This window comes from Oncorhynchus mykiss, chromosome 19, assembly GCF_057628025.1.
Source record: "Oncorhynchus mykiss isolate SJ-2025 chromosome 19, ASM5762802v1, whole genome shotgun sequence".
Classification (NCBI taxonomy): domain Eukaryota; kingdom Metazoa; phylum Chordata; class Actinopteri; order Salmoniformes; family Salmonidae; genus Oncorhynchus; species Oncorhynchus mykiss.
Genome location: NC_143040.1, coordinates 59,749,955 through 59,771,544, shown reverse-complemented (window position 1 = coordinate 59,771,544; position 21,590 = coordinate 59,749,955). Strand labels below are relative to the sequence as shown.

The 21,590-nt window shown below is 28.0% G+C and overlaps 1 protein-coding gene across 1 annotated transcript in view; it reads left to right on the top strand.

The window, feature by feature from the left end:
• The window catches only part of LOC110498381 (usherin), a 432,088-nt gene that overhangs the window by 265,369 nt on the left and 145,129 nt on the right, over positions 1-21,590 (top strand). The window contains exons 45-46 of the mRNA XM_036955034.2: positions 3,500-3,717; positions 4,197-4,366. Coding sequence (XP_036810929.2) covers positions 3,500-3,717; positions 4,197-4,366 — 388 coding nt within the window. The remainder of the gene's footprint in view (positions 1-3,499; positions 3,718-4,196; positions 4,367-21,590) is intronic.

Here is a 21,590-nt window from a genome sequence, read left to right as displayed (position 1 = left end):
TGTTGAGAAGCTATGGGGTATAACACTTTTCAAGGGGGTGAGGCTATTCAAGGGGGATGCTAGAGTATCAAGTTTTAATGTCACGTGCACAATTACAGTGAAATGCCTTTCTTGCGTTCTCCAAACCCAACAATGCAGAGTGGACATATTTAATGTAGGAAAAAAAATAACATGAGTTAGAACAAAAATACATAAGACATAAAAATAAGAAATAAGAACAGAAGAAAGTTAGAAGCAATATACAGGGTCAGTACCAATATTATAATGTGCAGGGACACTGGATCAATAGAGGTAGATATGCCATACCAAGCAGTGATGCAGCCAGTCAAGATGCTCTCAATGGTGCAACTGTAGAACTTTTTGATGATTTGAGGGCCCATGCCAAACCTTTTCAACCTCCTGAGGGGGAAGAGGCACTGTTAAGTCCTTAGTGATTTGGACAGTGAGCAACTTGTAGCTCTCGACACTATCCACTCCATCTATGTGGATGGGGTTGTGCTTGCAACAGAGATATGCCATTTTCTTTGCAACTCTGCCTAGAAGGCCAGCATCCCGGAGTCGCCTCTTCACTGTTGACGTTGAGACTGGTGCTTTGCGGGTACTATTTAATGAAGCTGCCAGTTGAGGACTTGTGAGGCGTCTGTTTCTCGAGCTAGACACTCTAATGTACATGCCCTCTTGCTCAGTTGTGCACCAGGGCCTCCCACTAGCTTTTTAAAATTATCAACTTGGATTAGCTAGCACATCGTGTCATTGGAACACAGAAGTGCTAATGGTAATGGGCCTCTGTACGCCTATGTAGATATTCCATTCAAAATTAGCCGTTTCCAGCTACAGTAGTCATTTACAACTTTAACAATGTCTACACTGTATTTCTGATCAATTTGATGTTCTTTTAATGGACAAGAAATGTGCTTTTATTTAAAAAACAAGGACATTTCTAAGTGACTACAAACTTTTGAACGGTAGTGTACATACATTTAAAAGCATTAACATGTAGTGTGTGTGCATCTATGAGTTCCACGTACATGTCAGTACATACACACAACAAGAAGGTCACATGGGGGAGAGGCGTTGGGCCGTGAGGTGTTGCTTTATTTGTTTTTTGAAACCAAGTTTGTTGTTCACTTGTACTCTTTGAGAGGGAAGAGAGTTCCATGCACTCATGGGTCTGTATAATATTGTACATTTCCTTGAATTTGTTCTGGACCTGGGGACTGTGAAAAGACCCCTGGTGAATATCTGGTGGGGAAAGTGTATTTGTCAGTGCTGTGTGTAAGTTGACAATGCTTCCTTGTAAACAGGAAGCAGGAGTACAGAGTGATTTGCCGAATAGCGGATGAGGGAGGATCTTGAATGCTTGCTTGTGGGTGGAGTGACTTTATCACCCCTAATTGCGAAGGAGACGTGTTGATGGAAGTTGGGCATCACGTGTCTTAATGACGCGGAATTAAAATCGCTGGCGACAAGACAGGATGTTTTATCCTGAGGTGGAATGTATACAAAATCACGATAACAGCTGAAAACTCCCTCAGGAGGTAGAAGGGTCGGCATTTGACCATCAGGTATGGAGAAGGGCCTTTAGAGGAGACTCGTTGGTCTTCCATATGTTTATCTTTATTTAGACAGTGAGGAATGTAGATGTAGAGGGCTGTAGTTGTAGAGGGGAAACCGTGAGAATGTGTCTGGGGTGGGATTCGGTCCTATGTCGCTGCTGGACAACATGTGCAAAGTAGACTGCAGCTCTACTGCTGTGTCACGCTTCTGCAAACTAAGGCCTTTAGAGCCTTGTTATCGCCCCTTGTTTCATCAGCTCACCCTGTAATAAAGACAGTATGTGTACATATGTGTGTGTGCATATTGTACATCGATGTAAATGTGTGTGTGCCTGCATTCCTGTGTGTAATTATGAAAATGACCGGAGCTGTCGTACACTAGAAGCGTGTGAAGGATTCCTTGGTGTGTGTGTGTGTGTGTGTGCGTGCGTGCGTGCGTGCGTGAAGGAATCCGTACCATGAGCGCTTGGCAGTGGGAAGTGTGGAAGTAGCCATTCAGTGGAAATGGCCAGTCACATACTTGAGTGATTACAATATTTCCTCAGATTCAGTGCCATCTCTCCCCAGCTCATAGTTGATATCACTGCCTATAACCTCCATTGAATAAATCCATAAATATAATTTGCTGTGTGGCCGAGCCCGAACGTTTTGCTGGCCGCTCACACTCGCTAAATGAGCTGATTTGCACATCGCTGTGTGTGCCCTCGATTCTAATCCCAGGAATAGGGCCCTCCAAATCACTGTTTGTCCTTGTGATGTCACTCTTGACGTTCCGTTGTCAAATGATAATTCCGCCACACTCTCTCTTCTCATCTCCTCGCTTCTCACCACACACACACGCACGCTCGCACGCACGCACGCACGCACACACACACACACACACACACACACAGTGCACAAGGCTTTTCTTCCTTCCACATTGATGAAATAATAATCCCTATTTTTCCTTTGTTCTTTTCCACTATAAAAGGCTATAGTCACTGTAACAAGAAATTATGTTTACTGAACAAAAATTAAAATGCAACATTATAACGATTTTACTGCGCTAAAGTTTATATGAGGAACTCAGTCAATTATAATGTATTCATTAGGCCCTAATCTATGGATTTCACATGACTGGGAATACAGGTATGCATCTTTTGGTCACAGATACCTTAAAATAAATGGGCCTCACAATGGGCTTCACAAGGGCCTCACAATAGGACTCACAATGGGCCTCACAATGGGCTTCACAATGGGCCTCACAATGGGCCTCACAATGGGACTCACAATGGGCCTCACAATGGGACTCACAATGGGCTTCACAATGGGTCTCTGTAAAATTCTCTAAAATTATGTTGGAGGTGATTTATGGTAGAGAAATTAACATTAAATTATCTGGCAACAGCTCTGGGGGACATTCCGGCAGTCATCATGCCAATTGCACACTCCCACAAAACTTGAGACATCTGTGGCATTGTGTTGTGAGACAAAACTGCACATTTTAGAGTGACCTTATATTGTCCCCAGCACCTGTGTAATGATCATGCTGTTTAATCAGCTTCTTGATATGCCACACCTGTCAGGTGGATGGATTATCTTGGCAAAGGAGAAATGCTCACTAACAGGGATGTAAACAAATTGGTGCACAGAATTTGAGAGAATTAAGCTTTTTGTATGTATGGAACATTTCTGGGATCATTGTACTAACACTTTACATGTTGTGTTTATATTTTTGTTCAGTGTAGTTTTGTAACACCTGTCCCAGACCTTAGTAGACAGACTGGGGTTGATGTGTAGGGTGTTGAGGAAAAAATCAAACCAATCAGGTTGGCAATCATGAGAGCGAGAGTAGGGAGTTTGGGAACCATTCTAAACCTGTGTTTATTGTTGTCTGTTTTGTCTCTCTCTCTCTCTCTCTCTCTCTCCCTTCCCTCTCTCCTGCCCCCACTCCTTCCCTCTAGGTCCAGGTCCCGTGGACCCCCCTGTGGTGTCAGCCCTCCAGTCGCATAGTGTGTCAGTCTCCTGGGCCCCCCCAGCCCAGCCCAACGGGGGGATCACCCACTACACTCTCCACCTCACCTCCACCCTGTCCCTGTCACACAGCACTGCTACAGTACCAGGCAACACTACCAGTTACAGCCTCTATAACCTCCTGCCCTACCAACTCTACAGCCTGCAGGTGGGTGGGAGGATGGTTTGGTGTGATTAATAGGTGGATGGATGGATAGGTAGGTAGGTAGGTAGGTGGGTGGGTAGGTAGGTAGGTAGGTAGGTAGGTAGGTAGGTAGGTAGGTAAGTAGGTAGGTAGGTAGGTAGGTAGGTAGGTAGGTAGGTAGGTAGGTAGGTAGGTAGGTAGGTAGGTAGGTGTGATGGATGGATGGATGGATGGATGGTTTGGTGTGACGGATGGATAGGTAGGTAGGTAGGTGGGTAGGTAGGTAGGTAGGTAGGTAGGTAGGTAGGTAGGTAGGTAGGTAGGTAGGTAGGTAGGTAGGTAGGTAGGTAGGTAGGTAGGTAGGTAGGTAGGTGTGATGGATGGATGGATGGATGGCTGGATGGATGGTTTGGTGGGATGGATGGATTGTTTGGTGTGATGGATGATTCAACACATTAAAGTCTATGCCTGTCTAACTGTATTGTCCTCTGTCGTGCTGTTAGGTGGAAGCCTGTACCCCGGCAGGGTGTACTCTCTCTGGGGAGTCCCAGTCCTTCCATACCCCCGCTGCCCCACCGGAGGGAGTCCCGGTCCCCCACCTCTACTCTGACACCCCCACCTCAGTAGTACTGTCCTGGGGAGCCCCGGAGAGGAGCAACGGAGAACTGGAGGGGTGAGACATCATAACAAGAGATGATGGCTTTAATAACACTCTATTCCCCATGGTGTGCTCTACTTTGGACAGCATCATGTGGCCCTCGCAAATGTGGCCATAGTAAACCATAGTAAACCATAGTGAAACATAGTAAAACATAATAAAACATAGTAAAACATAGTACAACATAGTAAAACAGAGTGAAACATAGTAAACCATAGTGAAACATAGTAAACCATAGTAAAATATAGTAAAATATAGTGAAACATAGTAAAACATAGTAAAATATAGTAAAATATAGTGAAACATAGTAAAACAGAGTGAAACATAGTAAAACATAGTACAACATAGTAAAATATAGTACAACATAGTAAAATATAGTAAAACATAGTAAAACATAGTAAAACATAGTGAAACAGTGAAACATAGTGAAACCTTTGTAAAACATAGTGAAACATAGTAAACCATAGTGAAACATAGTAAACCATAGTGAAACATAGTAAACCATAGTAAAATATAGTAAAATATAGTGAAACATAGTAAAACATAGTAAAATATAGTAAAATATAGTGAAACATAGTAAAACAGAGTGAAACATAGTAAAACATAGTACAACATAGTAAAATATAGTACAACATAGTAAAATATAGTAAAACATAGTAAAACATAGTACAACATAGTAAAATATAGTAAAACATAGTGAAACAGTGAAACATAGTGAAACCTTTGTAAAACATAGTGAAACATAGTAAACCATAGTGAAACATAGTAAACCATAGTGAAACATAGTAAACCATAGTAAAATATAGTAAAATATAGTGAAACATAGTAAAACATAGTAAAATATAGTAAAATATAGTGAAACATAGTAAAATATAGTAAAATATAGTGAAACATAGTAAAACAGAGTGAAACATAGTAAAACATAGTACAACATAGTAAAATATAGTACAACATAGTAAAATATAGTAAAACATAGTAAAACATAGTACAACATAGTAAAATATAGTAAAACATAGTGAAACAGTGAAACATAGTACAACATAGTAAAACATAGTGAAACAGTGAAACATAGTGAAACATAGTGAAATATAGTGAAACATAGTAAACCATAGTGAAACATAGTAAAACATAATAAAACATAGTGAAATATAGTGAAACATAGTAAAACATAATACAACATAGTGAAATATAGTGAAACATAGTAAACCATAGTGAAACATAGTAAAACATAATAAAACATAGTGAAATATAGTGAAACATAGTAAAACATAATACAACATAGTGAAATATAGTGAAACATAGTAAACCATAGTGAAACATAGTGAAATATAGTGAAACATAGTAAAACATAATACAACATAGTGAAACATAGTAAAACATAGTAAACCATAGTGAAACATAGTGAAATATAGTAAAACATAATACAACATAGTGAAATATAGTGAAACATAGTAAACCATAGTGAAACATAGTGAAACATAGTAAAACATAATACAACATAGTGAAATATAGTGAAACATAGTAAACCATAGTGAAACATAGTGAAATATAGTGAAACATAGTAAACCATAGTGAAACATAGTGAAATATAGTGAAACATAGTAAAACATAATACAACATAGTGAAACATAGTAAAACATAATACAACATAGTGAAACATAGTAAAACATAATACAACATAGTAAAATATAGTAAAACATAGTAAAACATAGTGAAATATAGTGAAACATAGTACAACATAATAAAACATAGTGAAATATAGTGAAACATAGTAAAACATAGTGAAATATAGTGAAACATAGTAAACCATAGTGAAACATAGTAAAACATAATAAAACATAGTGAAATATAGTGAAACATAGTAAAACATAATACAACATAGTGAAATATAGTGAAACATAGTAAACCATAGTGAAACATAGTAAAACATAATACAACATAGTGAAACATAGTAAAACATAATACAACATAGTAAAATATAGTAAAACATAGTGAAATATAGTGAAACATAGTACAACATAATAAAACATAGTGAAATATAGTGAAACATAGTACAACATAATAAAACATAGTGAAACATAGTAAAACATAATACAACATAGTGAAATATAGTGAAACATAGTAAAACATAATACAACATAGTGAAATATAGTGAAACATAGTAAAACATAATACAACATAGTGAAATATAGTGAAACATAGTACAACATAATAAAACATAGTGAAACATAGTAAAACATAATACAACATAGTGAAATATAGTGAAACATAGTAAAACATAATACAACATAGTGAAATATAGTGAAACATAGTAAAACATAATACAACATAGTGAAATATAGTGAAACATAGTAAAACATAATACAACATAGTAAAACATAGTAAAACATAGTGAAATATAGTGAAACATAGTACAACATAATAAAACATAGTGAAATATAGTGAAACATAGTACAACATAATACAACATAGTGAAATATAGTGAAACATAGTAAAACATAATACAACATAGTAAAACAGAGTGAAACATAGTAAAACATAATACAACATAGTGAAATATAGTGAAACATAATACAACATAGTGAAATATAGTGAAACATAGTAAAACATAATACAACATAGTGAAATATAGTGAAACATAGTAAAACATAACACAACATAGTAAAACATAGTAAAACATAGTGAAACATAGTACAACATAATAAAACATAGTGAAATATAGTGAAACATAGTACAACATAATACAACATAGTGAAATATAGTGAAACATAGTAAAACATAATACAACATAGTAAAACAGAGTGAAACATAGTAAAACATAATACAACATAGTGAAATATAGTGAAACATAATACAACATAGTGAAACATAGTGAAATATAGTGAAACATAGTAAAACATAATACAACATAGTAAAACAGAGTGAAACATAGTAAAACATAATACAACATAGTGAAACATAGTAAAACATAATACAACATAGTGAAACATAGTAAAACATAATACAACATAGTGAAATGTAGTGAAACATAATAAAACATAATACAACATAGTGAAATATAGTGAAACATAGTAAAACATAATACAACATAGTGAAATATAGTGAAACATAGTAAAACATAATACAACATAGTGAAATATAGTGAAACATAATACAACATAGTGAAATATAGTGAAACATAGTGAAACATAGTAAAACATAATAAAACATAGTAAAACATAGTACAACATAGTGAAACATAGTAAAACATAATACAACATAGTGAAACATAGTAAAACATAATACAACATAGTGAAATATAGTGAAACATAATACAACATAGTGAAATATAGTGAAACATAATACAACATAGTGAAATATAGTGAAACATAGTGAAACATAGTAAAACATAATAAAACATAGTAAAACATAGTACAACATAGTAAAACAGAGTGAAACATAGTAAACCATAGTGAAACATAGTAAAACATAATAAAACATAGTAAAACATAGTACAACATAGTACAACATAGTGAAACATAGTAAACCATAGTGAAACATAGTAAACCATAGTAAAATATAGTAAAATATAGTGAAACATAGTAAAACAGAGTGAAACATAGTAAACCATAGTGAAACATAGTAAAATATAGTGAAACATAGTAAAATATAGTAAAATATAGTGAAACATAGTAAAACAGAGTGAAACATAGTAAAACATAGTACAACATAGTAAAATATAGTACAACATAGTAAAATATAGTAAAACATAGTAAAACATAGTACAACATAGTAAAATATAGTAAAACATAGTGAAACAGTGAAACATAGTGAAACCTTTGTAAAACATAGTGAAACATAGTAAACCATAGTGAAACATAGTAAACCATAGTGAAACATAGTAAACCATAGTAAAATATAGTAAAATATAGTGAAACATAGTAAAACATAGTAAAATATAGTAAAATATAGTGAAACATAGTAAAATATAGTAAAATATAGTGAAACATAGTAAAACAGAGTGAAACATAGTAAAACATAGTACAACATAGTAAAATATAGTACAACATAGTAAAATATAGTAAAACATAGTAAAACATAGTACAACATAGTAAAATATAGTAAAACATAGTGAAACAGTGAAACATAGTAAAATATAGTAAAACATAGTGAAACATAGTGAAATATAGTGAAACATAGTAAACCATAGTGAAACATAGTAAAACATAATAAAACATAGTGAAATATAGTGAAACATAGTAAAACATAATACAACATAGTGAAATATAGTGAAACATAGTAAACCATAGTGAAACATAGTAAAACATAATAAAACATAGTGAAACATAGTAAAACATAATACAACATAGTGAAATATAGTGAAACATAGTAAACCATAGTGAAACATAGTGAAATATAGTGAAACATAGTAAAACATAATACAACATAGTGAAACATAGTAAAACATAGTAAACCATAGTGAAACATAGTGAAATATAGTAAAACATAATACAACATAGTGAAATATAGTGAAACATAGTAAACCATAGTAAAACATAGTGAAATATAGTAAAACATAATACAACATAGTGAAATATAGTGAAACATAGTAAACCATAGTGAAACATAGTGAAATATAGTGAAACATAGTAAACCATAGTGAAACATAGTGAAATATAGTGAAACATAGTAAAACATAATACAACATAGTGAAACATAGTAAAACATAATACAACATAGTGAAACATAGTAAAACATAATACAACATAGTAAAATATAGTAAAACATAGTAAAACATAGTGAAATATAGTGAAACATAGTACAACATAATAAAACATAGTGAAATATAGTGAAACATAGTAAAACATAGTGAAATATAGTGAAACATAGTAAACCATAGTGAAACATAGTAAAACATAATAAAACATAGTGAAACATAGTAAAACATAATACAACATAGTGAAATATAGTGAAACATAGTAAACCATAGTGAAACATAGTAAAACATAATACAACATAGTGAAACATAGTAAAACATAATACAACATAGTAAAATATAGTAAAACATAGTGAAATATAGTGAAACATAGTACAACATAATAAAACATAGTGAAATATAGTGAAACATAGTACAACATAATAAAACATAGTGAAACATAGTAAAACATAATACAACATAGTGAAATATAGTGAAACATAGTAAAACATAATACAACATAGTGAAATATAGTGAAACATAGTAAAACATAATACAACATAGTGAAATATAGTGAAACATAGTACAACATAATAAAACATAGTGAAACATAGTAAAACATAATACAACATAGTGAAATATAGTGAAACATAGTAAAACATAATACAACATAGTGAAATATAGTGAAACATAGTAAAACATAATACAACATAGTGAAATATAGTGAAACATAGTAAAACATAATACAACATAGTAAAACATAGTAAAACATAGTGAAATATAGTGAAACATAGTACAACATAATAAAACATAGTGAAATATAGTGAAACATAGTACAACATAATACAACATAGTGAAATATAGTGAAACATAGTAAAACATAATACAACATAGTAAAACAGAGTGAAACATAGTAAAACATAATACAACATAGTGAAATATAGTGAAACATAATACAACATAGTGAAATATAGTGAAACATAGTAAAACATAATACAACATAGTGAAATATAGTGAAACATAGTAAAACATAATACAACATAGTAAAACATAGTAAAACATAGTGAAATATAGTGAAACATAGTACAACATAATAAAACATAGTGAAATATTGTGAAACATAGTACAACATAATACAACATAGTGAAATATAGTGAAACATAGTAAAACATAATACAACATAGTAAAACAGAGTGAAACATAGTAAAACATAATACAACATAGTGAAATATAGTGAAACATAATACAACATAGTGAAACATAGTGAAATATAGTGAAACATAGTAAAACATAATACAACATAGTAAAACAGAGTGAAACATAGTAAAACATAATACAACATAGTGAAACATAGTAAAACATAATACAACATAGTGAAACATAGTAAAACATAATACAACATAGTGAAATGTAGTGAAACATAATAAAACATAATACAACATAGTGAAATATAGTGAAACATAGTAAAACATAATACAACATAGTGAAATATAGTGAAACATAGTAAAACATAATACAACATAGTGAAATATAGTGAAACATAATACAACATAGTGAAATATAGTGAAACATAGTGAAACATAGTAAAACATAATAAAACATAGTAAAACATAGTACAACATAGTGAAACATAGTAAAACATAATACAACATAGTGAAACATAGTAAAACATAATACAACATAGTGAAATATAGTGAAACATAATACAACATAGTGAAATATAGTGAAACATAATACAACATAGTGAAATATAGTGAAACATAGTGAAACATAGTAAAACATAATAAAACATAGTAAAACATAGTACAACATAGTAAAACAGAGTGAAACATAGTAAACCATAGTGAAACATAGTAAAACATAATAAAACATAGTAAAACATAGTACAACATAGTACAACATAGTGAAACATAGTAAACCATAGTGAAACATAGTAAACCATAGTAAAATATAGTAAAATATAGTGAAACATAGTAAAACAGAGTGAAACATAGTAAACCATAGTGAAACATAGTAAAACATAGTAAAATATAGTAAAATATAGTGAAACATAGTAAAACAGAGTGAAACATAGTAAAACATAGTACAACATAGTAAAATATAGTACAACATAGTAAAATATAGTAAAACATAGTAAAACATAGTACAACATAGTAAAATATAGTAAAACATAGTGAAACAGTGAAATATAGTGAAACATAGTAAACCATAGTGAAACATAGTGAAATATAGTAAAACATAATACAACATAGTGAAACATAGTAAAACATAATACAACATAGTGAAATATAGTGAAACATAGTAAAACATAATACAACATAGTGAAACATAGTAAACCATAGTGAAACATAGTAAAACATAATAAAACATAGTGAAATATAGTGAAACATAGTAAACCATAGTGAAACATAGTAAAACATAATACAACATAGTAAACCATAGTGAAACATAGTAAAACATAATACAACATAGTAAACCATAGTGAAACATAGTGAAATATAGTAAACCATAGTGAAACATAGTAAAACATAATACAACATAGTGAAATATAGTGAAACATAGTAAAACATAATACAACATAGTGAAATATAGTGAAACATAGTAAACCATAGTGAAACATAGTAAAACATAGTGAAATTATAGTGAAACATAGTACAACATAATAAAACATAGTGAAACATAGTAAAACATAGTAAAATATAGTAAAACATAGTAAAACATAGTGAAATATAGTGAAACATAGTACAACATAATAAAACATAGTGAAACATAGTAAAATATAGTAAAACATAGTAAAACATAGTAAAATATAGTAAAATATAGTGAAACATAGTAAAACAGAGTGAAACATAGTAAAACATAGTACAACATAGTAAAATATAGTACAACATAGTGAAACATAGTGAAATATAGTGAAACATAGTAAAACATAGTACAACATAGTAAAATATAGTACAACATAGTGAAACATAGTAAAACATAGTGAAATATAGTGAAACATAGTAAAACATAATACAACATAGTGAAATATAGTGAAACATAATACAACATAGGGAAACATAGTGAAACCTTTGTAAAACATAGTGAAACATAGTAAACCATAGTGAAACATAGTAAACCATAGTGAAACATAGTAAACCATAGTAAAATATAGTAAAATATAGTGAAACATAGTAAAACATAGTAAAATATAGTAAAATATAGTGAAACATAGTAAAACAGAGTGAAACATAGTAAAACATAGTACAACATAGTAAAATATAGTACAACATAGTAAAATATAGTAAAACATAGTAAAACATAGTACAACATAGTAAAATATAGTAAAACATAGTGAAACAGTGAAACATAGTGAAACCTTTGTAAAACATAGTGAAACATAGTAAACCATAGTGAAACATAGTAAACCATAGTGAAACATAGTAAACCATAGTAAAATATAGTAAAATATAGTGAAACATAGTAAAACATAGTAAAATATAGTAAAATATAGTGAAACATAGTAAAATATAGTAAAATATAGTGAAACATAGTAAAACAGAGTGAAACATAGTAAAACATAGTACAACATAGTAAAATATAGTACAACATAGTAAAATATAGTAAAACATAGTAAAACATAGTACAACATAGTAAAATATAGTAAAACATAGTGAAACAGTGAAACATAGTACAACATAGTAAAACATAGTGAAACAGTGAAACATAGTGAAACATAGTGAAATATAGTGAAACATAGTAAACCATAGTGAAACATAGTAAAACATAATAAAACATAGTGAAATATAGTGAAACATAGTAAAACATAATACAACATAGTGAAATATAGTGAAACATAGTAAACCATAGTGAAACATAGTAAAACATAATAAAACATAGTGAAATATAGTGAAACATAGTAAAACATAATACAACATAGTGAAATATAGTGAAACATAGTAAACCATAGTGAAACATAGTGAAATATAGTGAAACATAGTAAAACATAATACAACATAGTGAAACATAGTAAAACATAGTAAACCATAGTGAAACATAGTGAAATATAGTAAAACATAATACAACATAGTGAAATATAGTGAAACATAGTAAACCATAGTGAAACATAGTGAAATATAGTGAAACATAGTAAAACATAATACAACATAGTGAAATATAGTGAAACATAGTAAACCATAGTGAAACATAGTGAAATATAGTGAAACATAGTAAACCATAGTGAAACATAGTGAAATATAGTGAAACATAGTAAAACATAATACAACATAGTGAAACATAGTAAAACATAATACAACATAGTGAAACATAGTAAAACATAATACAACATAGTAAAATATAGTAAAACATAGTAAAACATAGTGAAATATAGTGAAACATAGTACAACATAATAAAACATAGTGAAATATAGTGAAACATAGTAAAACATAGTGAAATATAGTGAAACATAGTAAACCATAGTGAAACATAGTAAAACATAATAAAACATAGTGAAATATAGTGAAACATAGTAAAACATAATACAACATAGTGAAATATAGTGAAACATAGTAAACCATAGTGAAACATAGTAAAACATAATACAACATAGTGAAACATAGTAAAACATAATACAACATAGTAAAATATAGTAAAACATAGTGAAATATAGTGAAACATAGTACAACATAATAAAACATAGTGAAATATAGTGAAACATAGTACAACATAATAAAACATAGTGAAACATAGTAAAACATAATACAACATAGTGAAATATAGTGAAACATAGTAAAACATAATACAACATAGTGAAATATAGTGAAACATAGTAAAACATAATACAACATAGTGAAATATAGTGAAACATAGTACAACATAATAAAACATAGTGAAACATAGTAAAACATAATACAACATAGTGAAATATAGTGAAACATAGTAAAACATAATACAACATAGTGAAATATAGTGAAACATAGTAAAACATAATACAACATAGTGAAATATAGTGAAACATAGTAAAACATAATACAACATAGTAAAACATAGTAAAACATAGTGAAATATAGTGAAACATAGTACAACATAATAAAACATAGTGAAATATAGTGAAACATAGTACAACATAATACAACATAGTGAAATATAGTGAAACATAGTAAAACATAATACAACATAGTAAAACAGAGTGAAACATAGTAAAACATAATACAACATAGTGAAACATAGTAAAACATAATACAACATAGTGAAACATAGTAAAACATAATACAACATAGTGAAATGTAGTGAAACATAATAAAACAGAGTGAAACATAGTAAACCATAGTGAAACATAGTAAAACATAGTAAAATATAGTAAAATATAGTGAAACATAGTAAAACAGAGTGAAACATAGTAAAACATAGTACAACATAGTAAAATATAGTACAACATAGTAAAATATAGTAAAACATAGTAAAACATAGTACAACATAGTAAAATATAGTAAAACATAGTGAAACAGTGAAATATAGTGAAACATAGTAAAACATAGTGAAATATAGTGAAACATAGTAAACCATAGTGAAACATAGTGAAATATAGTAAAACATAATACAACATAGTGAAACATAGTAAAACATAATACAACATAGTGAAATATAGTGAAACATAGTAAAACATAATACAACATAGTGAAACATAGTAAACCATAGTGAAACATAGTAAAACATAATAAAACATAGTGAAATATAGTGAAACATAGTAAACCATAGTGAAACATAGTAAAACATAATACAACATAGTAAACCATAGTGAAACATAGTAAAACATAATACAACATAGTAAACCATAGTGAAACATAGTGAAATATAGTAAACCATAGTGAAACATAGTAAAACATAATACAACATAGTGAAATATAGTGAAACATAGTAAAACATAATACAACATAGTGAAATATAGTGAAACATAGTAAACCATAGTGAAACATAGTAAAACATAGTGAAATTATAGTGAAACATAGTACAACATAATAAAACATAGTGAAACATAGTAAAACATAGTAAAATATAGTAAAACATAGTAAAACATAGTGAAATATAGTGAAACATAGTACAACATAATAAAACATAGTGAAACATAGTAAAATATAGTAAAACATAGTAAAACATAGTAAAATATAGTAAAATATAGTGAAACATAGTAAAACAGAGTGAAACATAGTAAAACATAGTACAACATAGTAAAATATAGTACAACATAGTGAAACATAGTGAAATATAGTGAAACATAGTAAAACATAGTACAACATAGTAAAATATAGTACAACATAGTGAAACATAGTAAAACATAGTGAAATATAGTGAAACATAGTAAAACATAATACAACATAGTGAAATATAGTGAAACATAATACAACATAGGGAAACATAGTGAAACCTTTGTAAAACATAGTGAAACATAGTAAACCATAGTGAAACATAGTAAACCATAGTGAAACATAGTAAACCATAGTAAAATATAGTAAAATATAGTGAAACATAGTAAAACATAGTAAAATATAGTAAAATATAGTGAAACATAGTAAAACAGAGTGAAACATAGTAAAACATAGTACAACATAGTAAAATATAGTACAACATAGTAAAATATAGTAAAACATAGTAAAACATAGTGAAACAGTGAAACATAGTGAAACCTTTGTAAAACATAGTGAAACATAGTAAACCATAGTGAAACATAGTAAACCATAGTGAAACATAGTAAACCATAGTAAAATATAGTAAAATATAGTGAAACATAGTAAAACATAGTAAAATATAGTAAAATATAGTGAAACATAGTAAAATATAGTAAAATATAGTGAAACATAGTAAAACAGAGTGAAACATAGTAAAACATAGTACAACATAGTAAAATATAGTACAACATAGTAAAATATAGTAAAACATAGTAAAACATAGTACAACATAGTAAAATATAGTAAAACATAGTGAAACAGTGAAACATAGTACAACATAGTAAAACATAGTGAAACAGTGAAACATAGTGAAACATAGTGAAATATAGTGAAACATAGTAAACCATAGTGAAACATAGTAAAACATAATAAAACATAGTGAAATATAGTGAAACATAGTAAAACATAATACAACATAGTGAAATATAGTGAAACATAGTAAACCATAGTGAAACATAGTAAAACATAATAAAACATAGTGAAATATAGTGAAACATAGTAAAACATAATACAACATAGTGAAATATAGTGAAACATAGTAAACCATAGTGAAACATAGTGAAATATAGTGAAACATAGTAAAACATAATACAACATAGTGAAACATAGTAAAACATAGTAAACCATAGTGAAACATAGTGAAATATAGTAAAACATAATACAACATAGTGAAATATAGTGAAACATAGTAAACCATAGTGAAACATAGTGAAATATAGTGAAACATAGTAAAACATAATACAACATAGTGAAATATAGTGAAACATAGTAAACCATAGTGAAACATAGTGAAATATAGTGAAACATAGTAAACCATAGTGAAACATAGTGAAATATAGTGAAACATAGTAAAACATAATACAACATAGTGAAACATAGTAAAACATAATACAACATAGTGAAACATAGTAAAACATAATACAACATAGTAAAATATAGTAAAACATAGTAAAACATAGTGAAATATAGTGAAACATAGTACAACATAATAAAACATAGTGAAATATAGTGAAACATAGTAAAACATAGTGAAATATAGTGAAACATAGTAAACCATAGTGAAACATAGTAAAACATAATAAAACATAGTGAAATATAGTGAAACATAGTAAAACATAATACAACATAGTGAAATATAGTGAAACATAGTAAACCATAGTGAAACATAGTAAAACATAATACAACATAGTGAAACATAGTAAAACATAATACAACATAGTAAAATATAGTAAAACATAGTGAAATATAGTGAAACATAGTACAACATAATAAAACATAGTGAAATATAGTGAAACATAGTACAACATAATAAAACATAGTGAAACATAGTAAAACATAATACAACATAGTGAAATATAGTGAAACATAGTAAAACATAATACAACATAGTGAAATATAGTGAAACATAGTAAAACATAATACAACATAGTGAAATATAGTGAAACATAGTACAACATAATAAAACATAGTGAAACATAGTAAAACATAATACAACATAGTGAAATATAGTGAAACATAGTAAAACATAATACAACATAGTGAAATATAGTGAAACATAGTAAAACATAATACAACATAGTGAAATATAGTGAAACATAGTAAAACATAATACAACATAGTAAAACATAGTAAAACATAGTGAAATATAGTGAAACATAGTACAACATAATAAAACATAGTGAAATATAGTGAAACATAGTACAACATAATACAACATAGTGAAATATAGTGAAACATAGTAAAACATAATACAACATAGTAAAACAGAGTGAAACATAGTAAAACATAATACAACATAGTGAAATATAGTGAAACATAATACAACATAGTGAAATATAGTGAAACATAGTAAAACATAATACAACATAGTGAAATATAGTGAAACATAGTAAAACATAACACAACATAGTAAAACATAGTAAAACATAGTGAAACATAGTACAACATAATAAAACATAGTGAAATATAGTGAAACATAGTACAACATAATACAACATAGTGAAATATAGTGAAACATAGTAAAACATAATACAACATAGTAAAACAGAGTGAAACATAGTAAAACATAATACAACATAGTGAAATATAGTGAAACATAATACAACATAGTGAAACATAGTGAAATATAGTGAAACATAGTAAAACATAATACAACATAGTAAAACAGAGTGAAACATAGTAAAACAATACAACATAGTGAAACATAGTAAAACATAATACAACATAGTGAAACATAGTAAAACATAATACAACATAGTGAAATGTAGTGAAACATAATAAAACATAATACAACATAGTGAAATATAGTGAAACATAGTAAAACATAATACAACATAGTGAAATATAGTGAAACATAGTAAAACATAATACAACATAGTGAAATATAGTGAAACATAATACAACATAGTGAAATATAGTGAAACATAGTGAAACATAGTAAAACATAATAAAACATAGTAAAACATAGTACAACATAGTGAAACATAGTAAAACATAATACAACATAGTGAAACATAGTAAAACATAATACAACATAGTGAAATATAGTGAAACATAATACAACATAGTGAAATATAGTGAAACATAATACAACATAGTGAAATATAGTGAAACATAGTGAAACATAGTAAAACATAATAAAACATAGTAAAACATAGTACAACATAGTAAAACAGAGTGAAACATAGTAAACCATAGTGAAACATAGTAAAACATAATAAAACATAGTAAAACATAGTACAACATAGTACAACATAGTGAAACATAGTAAACCATAGTGAAACATAGTAAACCATAGTAAAATATAGTAAAATATAGTGAAACATAGTAAAACAGAGTGAAACATAGTAAACCATAGTGAAACATAGTAAAATATAGTGAAACATAGTAAAATATAGTAAAATATAGTGAAACATAGTAAAACAGAGTGAAACATAGTAAAACATAGTACAACATAGTAAAATATAGTACAACATAGTAAAATATAGTAAAACATAGTAAAACATAGTACAACATAGTAAAATATAGTAAAACATAGTGAAACAGTGAAACATAGTGAAACCTTTGTAAAACATAGTGAAACATAGTAAACCATAGTGAAACATAGTAAACCATAGTGAAACATAGTAAACCATAGTAAAATATAGTAAAATATAGTGAAACATAGTAAAACATAGTAAAATATAGTAAAATATAGTGAAACATAGTAAAATATAGTAAAATATAGTGAAACATAGTAAAACAGAGTGAAACATAGTAAAACATAGTACAACATAGTAAAATATAGTACAACATAGTAAAATATAGTAAAACATAGTAAAACATAGTACAACATAGTAAAATATAGTAAAACATAGTGAAACAGTGAAACATAGTACAACATAGTAAAATATAGTAAAACATAGTGAAACATAGTGAAATATAGTGAAACATAGTAAACCATAGTGAAACATAGTAAAACATAATAAAACATAGTGAAATATAGTGAAACATAGTAAAACATAATACAACATAGTGAAATATAGTGAAACATAGTAAACCATAGTGAAACATAGTAAAACATAATAAAACATAGTGAAACATAGTAAAACATAATACAACATAGTGAAATATAGTGAAACATAGTAAACCATAGTGAAACATAGTGAAATATAGTGAAACATAGTAAAACATAATACAACATAGTGAAACATAGTAAAACATAATACAACATAGTAAAATATAGTAAAACATAGTGAAATATAGTGAAACATAGTACAACATAATAAAACATAGTGAAATATAGTGAAACATAGTACAACATAATAAAACATAGTGAAACATAGTAAAACATAATACAACATAGTGAAATATAGTGAAACATAGTAAAACATAATACAACATAGTGAAATATAGTGAAACATAGTAAAACATAATACAACATAGTGAAATATAGTGAAACATAGTACAACATAATAAAACATAGTGAAACATAGTAAAACATAATACAACATAGTGAAATATAGTGAAACATAGTAAAACATAATACAACATAGTGAAATATAGTGAAACATAGTAAAACATAATACAACATAGTGAAATATAGTGAAACATAGTAAAACATAATACAACATAGTAAAACATAGTAAAACATAGTGAAATATAGTGAAACATAGTACAACATAATAAAACATAGTGAAATATAGTGAAACATAGTACAACATAATACAACATAGTGAAATATAGTGAAACATAGTAAAACATAATACAACATAGTAAAACAGAGTGAAACATAGTAAAACATAATACAACATAGTGAAATATAGTGAAACATAATACAACATAGTGAAATATAGTGAAACATAGTAAAACATAATACAACATAGTGAAATATAGTGAAACATAGTAAAACATAACACAACATAGTAAAACATAGTAAAACATAGTGAAACATAGTACAACATAATAAAACATAGTGAAATATAGTGAAACATAGTACAACATAATACAACATAGTGAAATATAGTGAAACATAGTAAAACATAATACAACATAGTAAAACAGAGTGAAACATAGTAAAACATAATACAACATAGTGAAATATAGTGAAACATAATACAACATAGTGAAACATAGTGAAATATAGTGAAACATAGTAAAACATAATACAACATAGTAAAACAGAGTGAAACATAGTAAAACAATACAACATAGTGAAACATAGTAAAACATAATACAACATAGTGAAACATAGTAAAACATAATACAACATAGTGAAATGTAGTGAAACATAATAAAACATAATACAACATAGTGAAATATAGTGAAACATAGTAAAACATAATACAACATAGTGAAATATAGTGAAACATAGTAAAACATAATACAACATAGTGAAATATAGTGAAACATAATACAACATAGTGAAATATAGTGAAACATAGTGAAACATAGTAAAACATAATAAAACATAGTAAAACATAGTACAACATAGTGAAACATAGTAAAACATAATACAACATAGTGAAACATAGTAAAACATAATACAACATAGTGAAATATAGTGAAACATAATACAACATAGTGAAATATAGTGAAACATAATACAACATAGTGAAATATAGTGAAACATAGTGAAACATAGTAAAACATAATAAAACATAGTAAAACATAGTACAACATAGTAAAACAGAGTGAAACATAGTAAACCATAGTGAAACATAGTAAAACATAATAAAACATAGTAAAACATAGTACAACATAGTACAACATAGTGAAACATAGTAAACCATAGTGAAACATAGTAAACCATAGTAAAATATAGTAAAATATAGTGAAACATAGTAAAACAGAGTGAAACATAGTAAACCATAGTGAAACATAGTAAAATATAGTGAAACATAGTAAAATATAGTAAAATATAGTGAAACATAGTAAAACAGAGTGAAACATAGTAAAACATAGTACAACATAGTAAAATATAGTACAACATAGTAAAATATAGTAAAACATAGTAAAACATAGTACAACATAGTAAAATATAGTAAAACATAGTGAAACAGTGAAACATAGTGAAACCTTTGTAAAACATAGTGAAACATAGTAAACCATAGTGAAACATAGTAAACCATAGTGAAACATAGTAAACCATAGTAAAATATAGTAAAATATAGTGAAACATAGTAAAACATAGTAAAATATAGTAAAATATAGTGAAACATAGTAAAATATAGTAAAATATAGTGAAACATAGTAAAACAGAGTGAAACATAGTAAAACATAGTACAACATAGTAAAATATAGTACAACATAGTAAAATATAGTAAAACATAGTAAAACATAGTACAACATAGTAAAATATAGTAAAACATAGTGAAACAG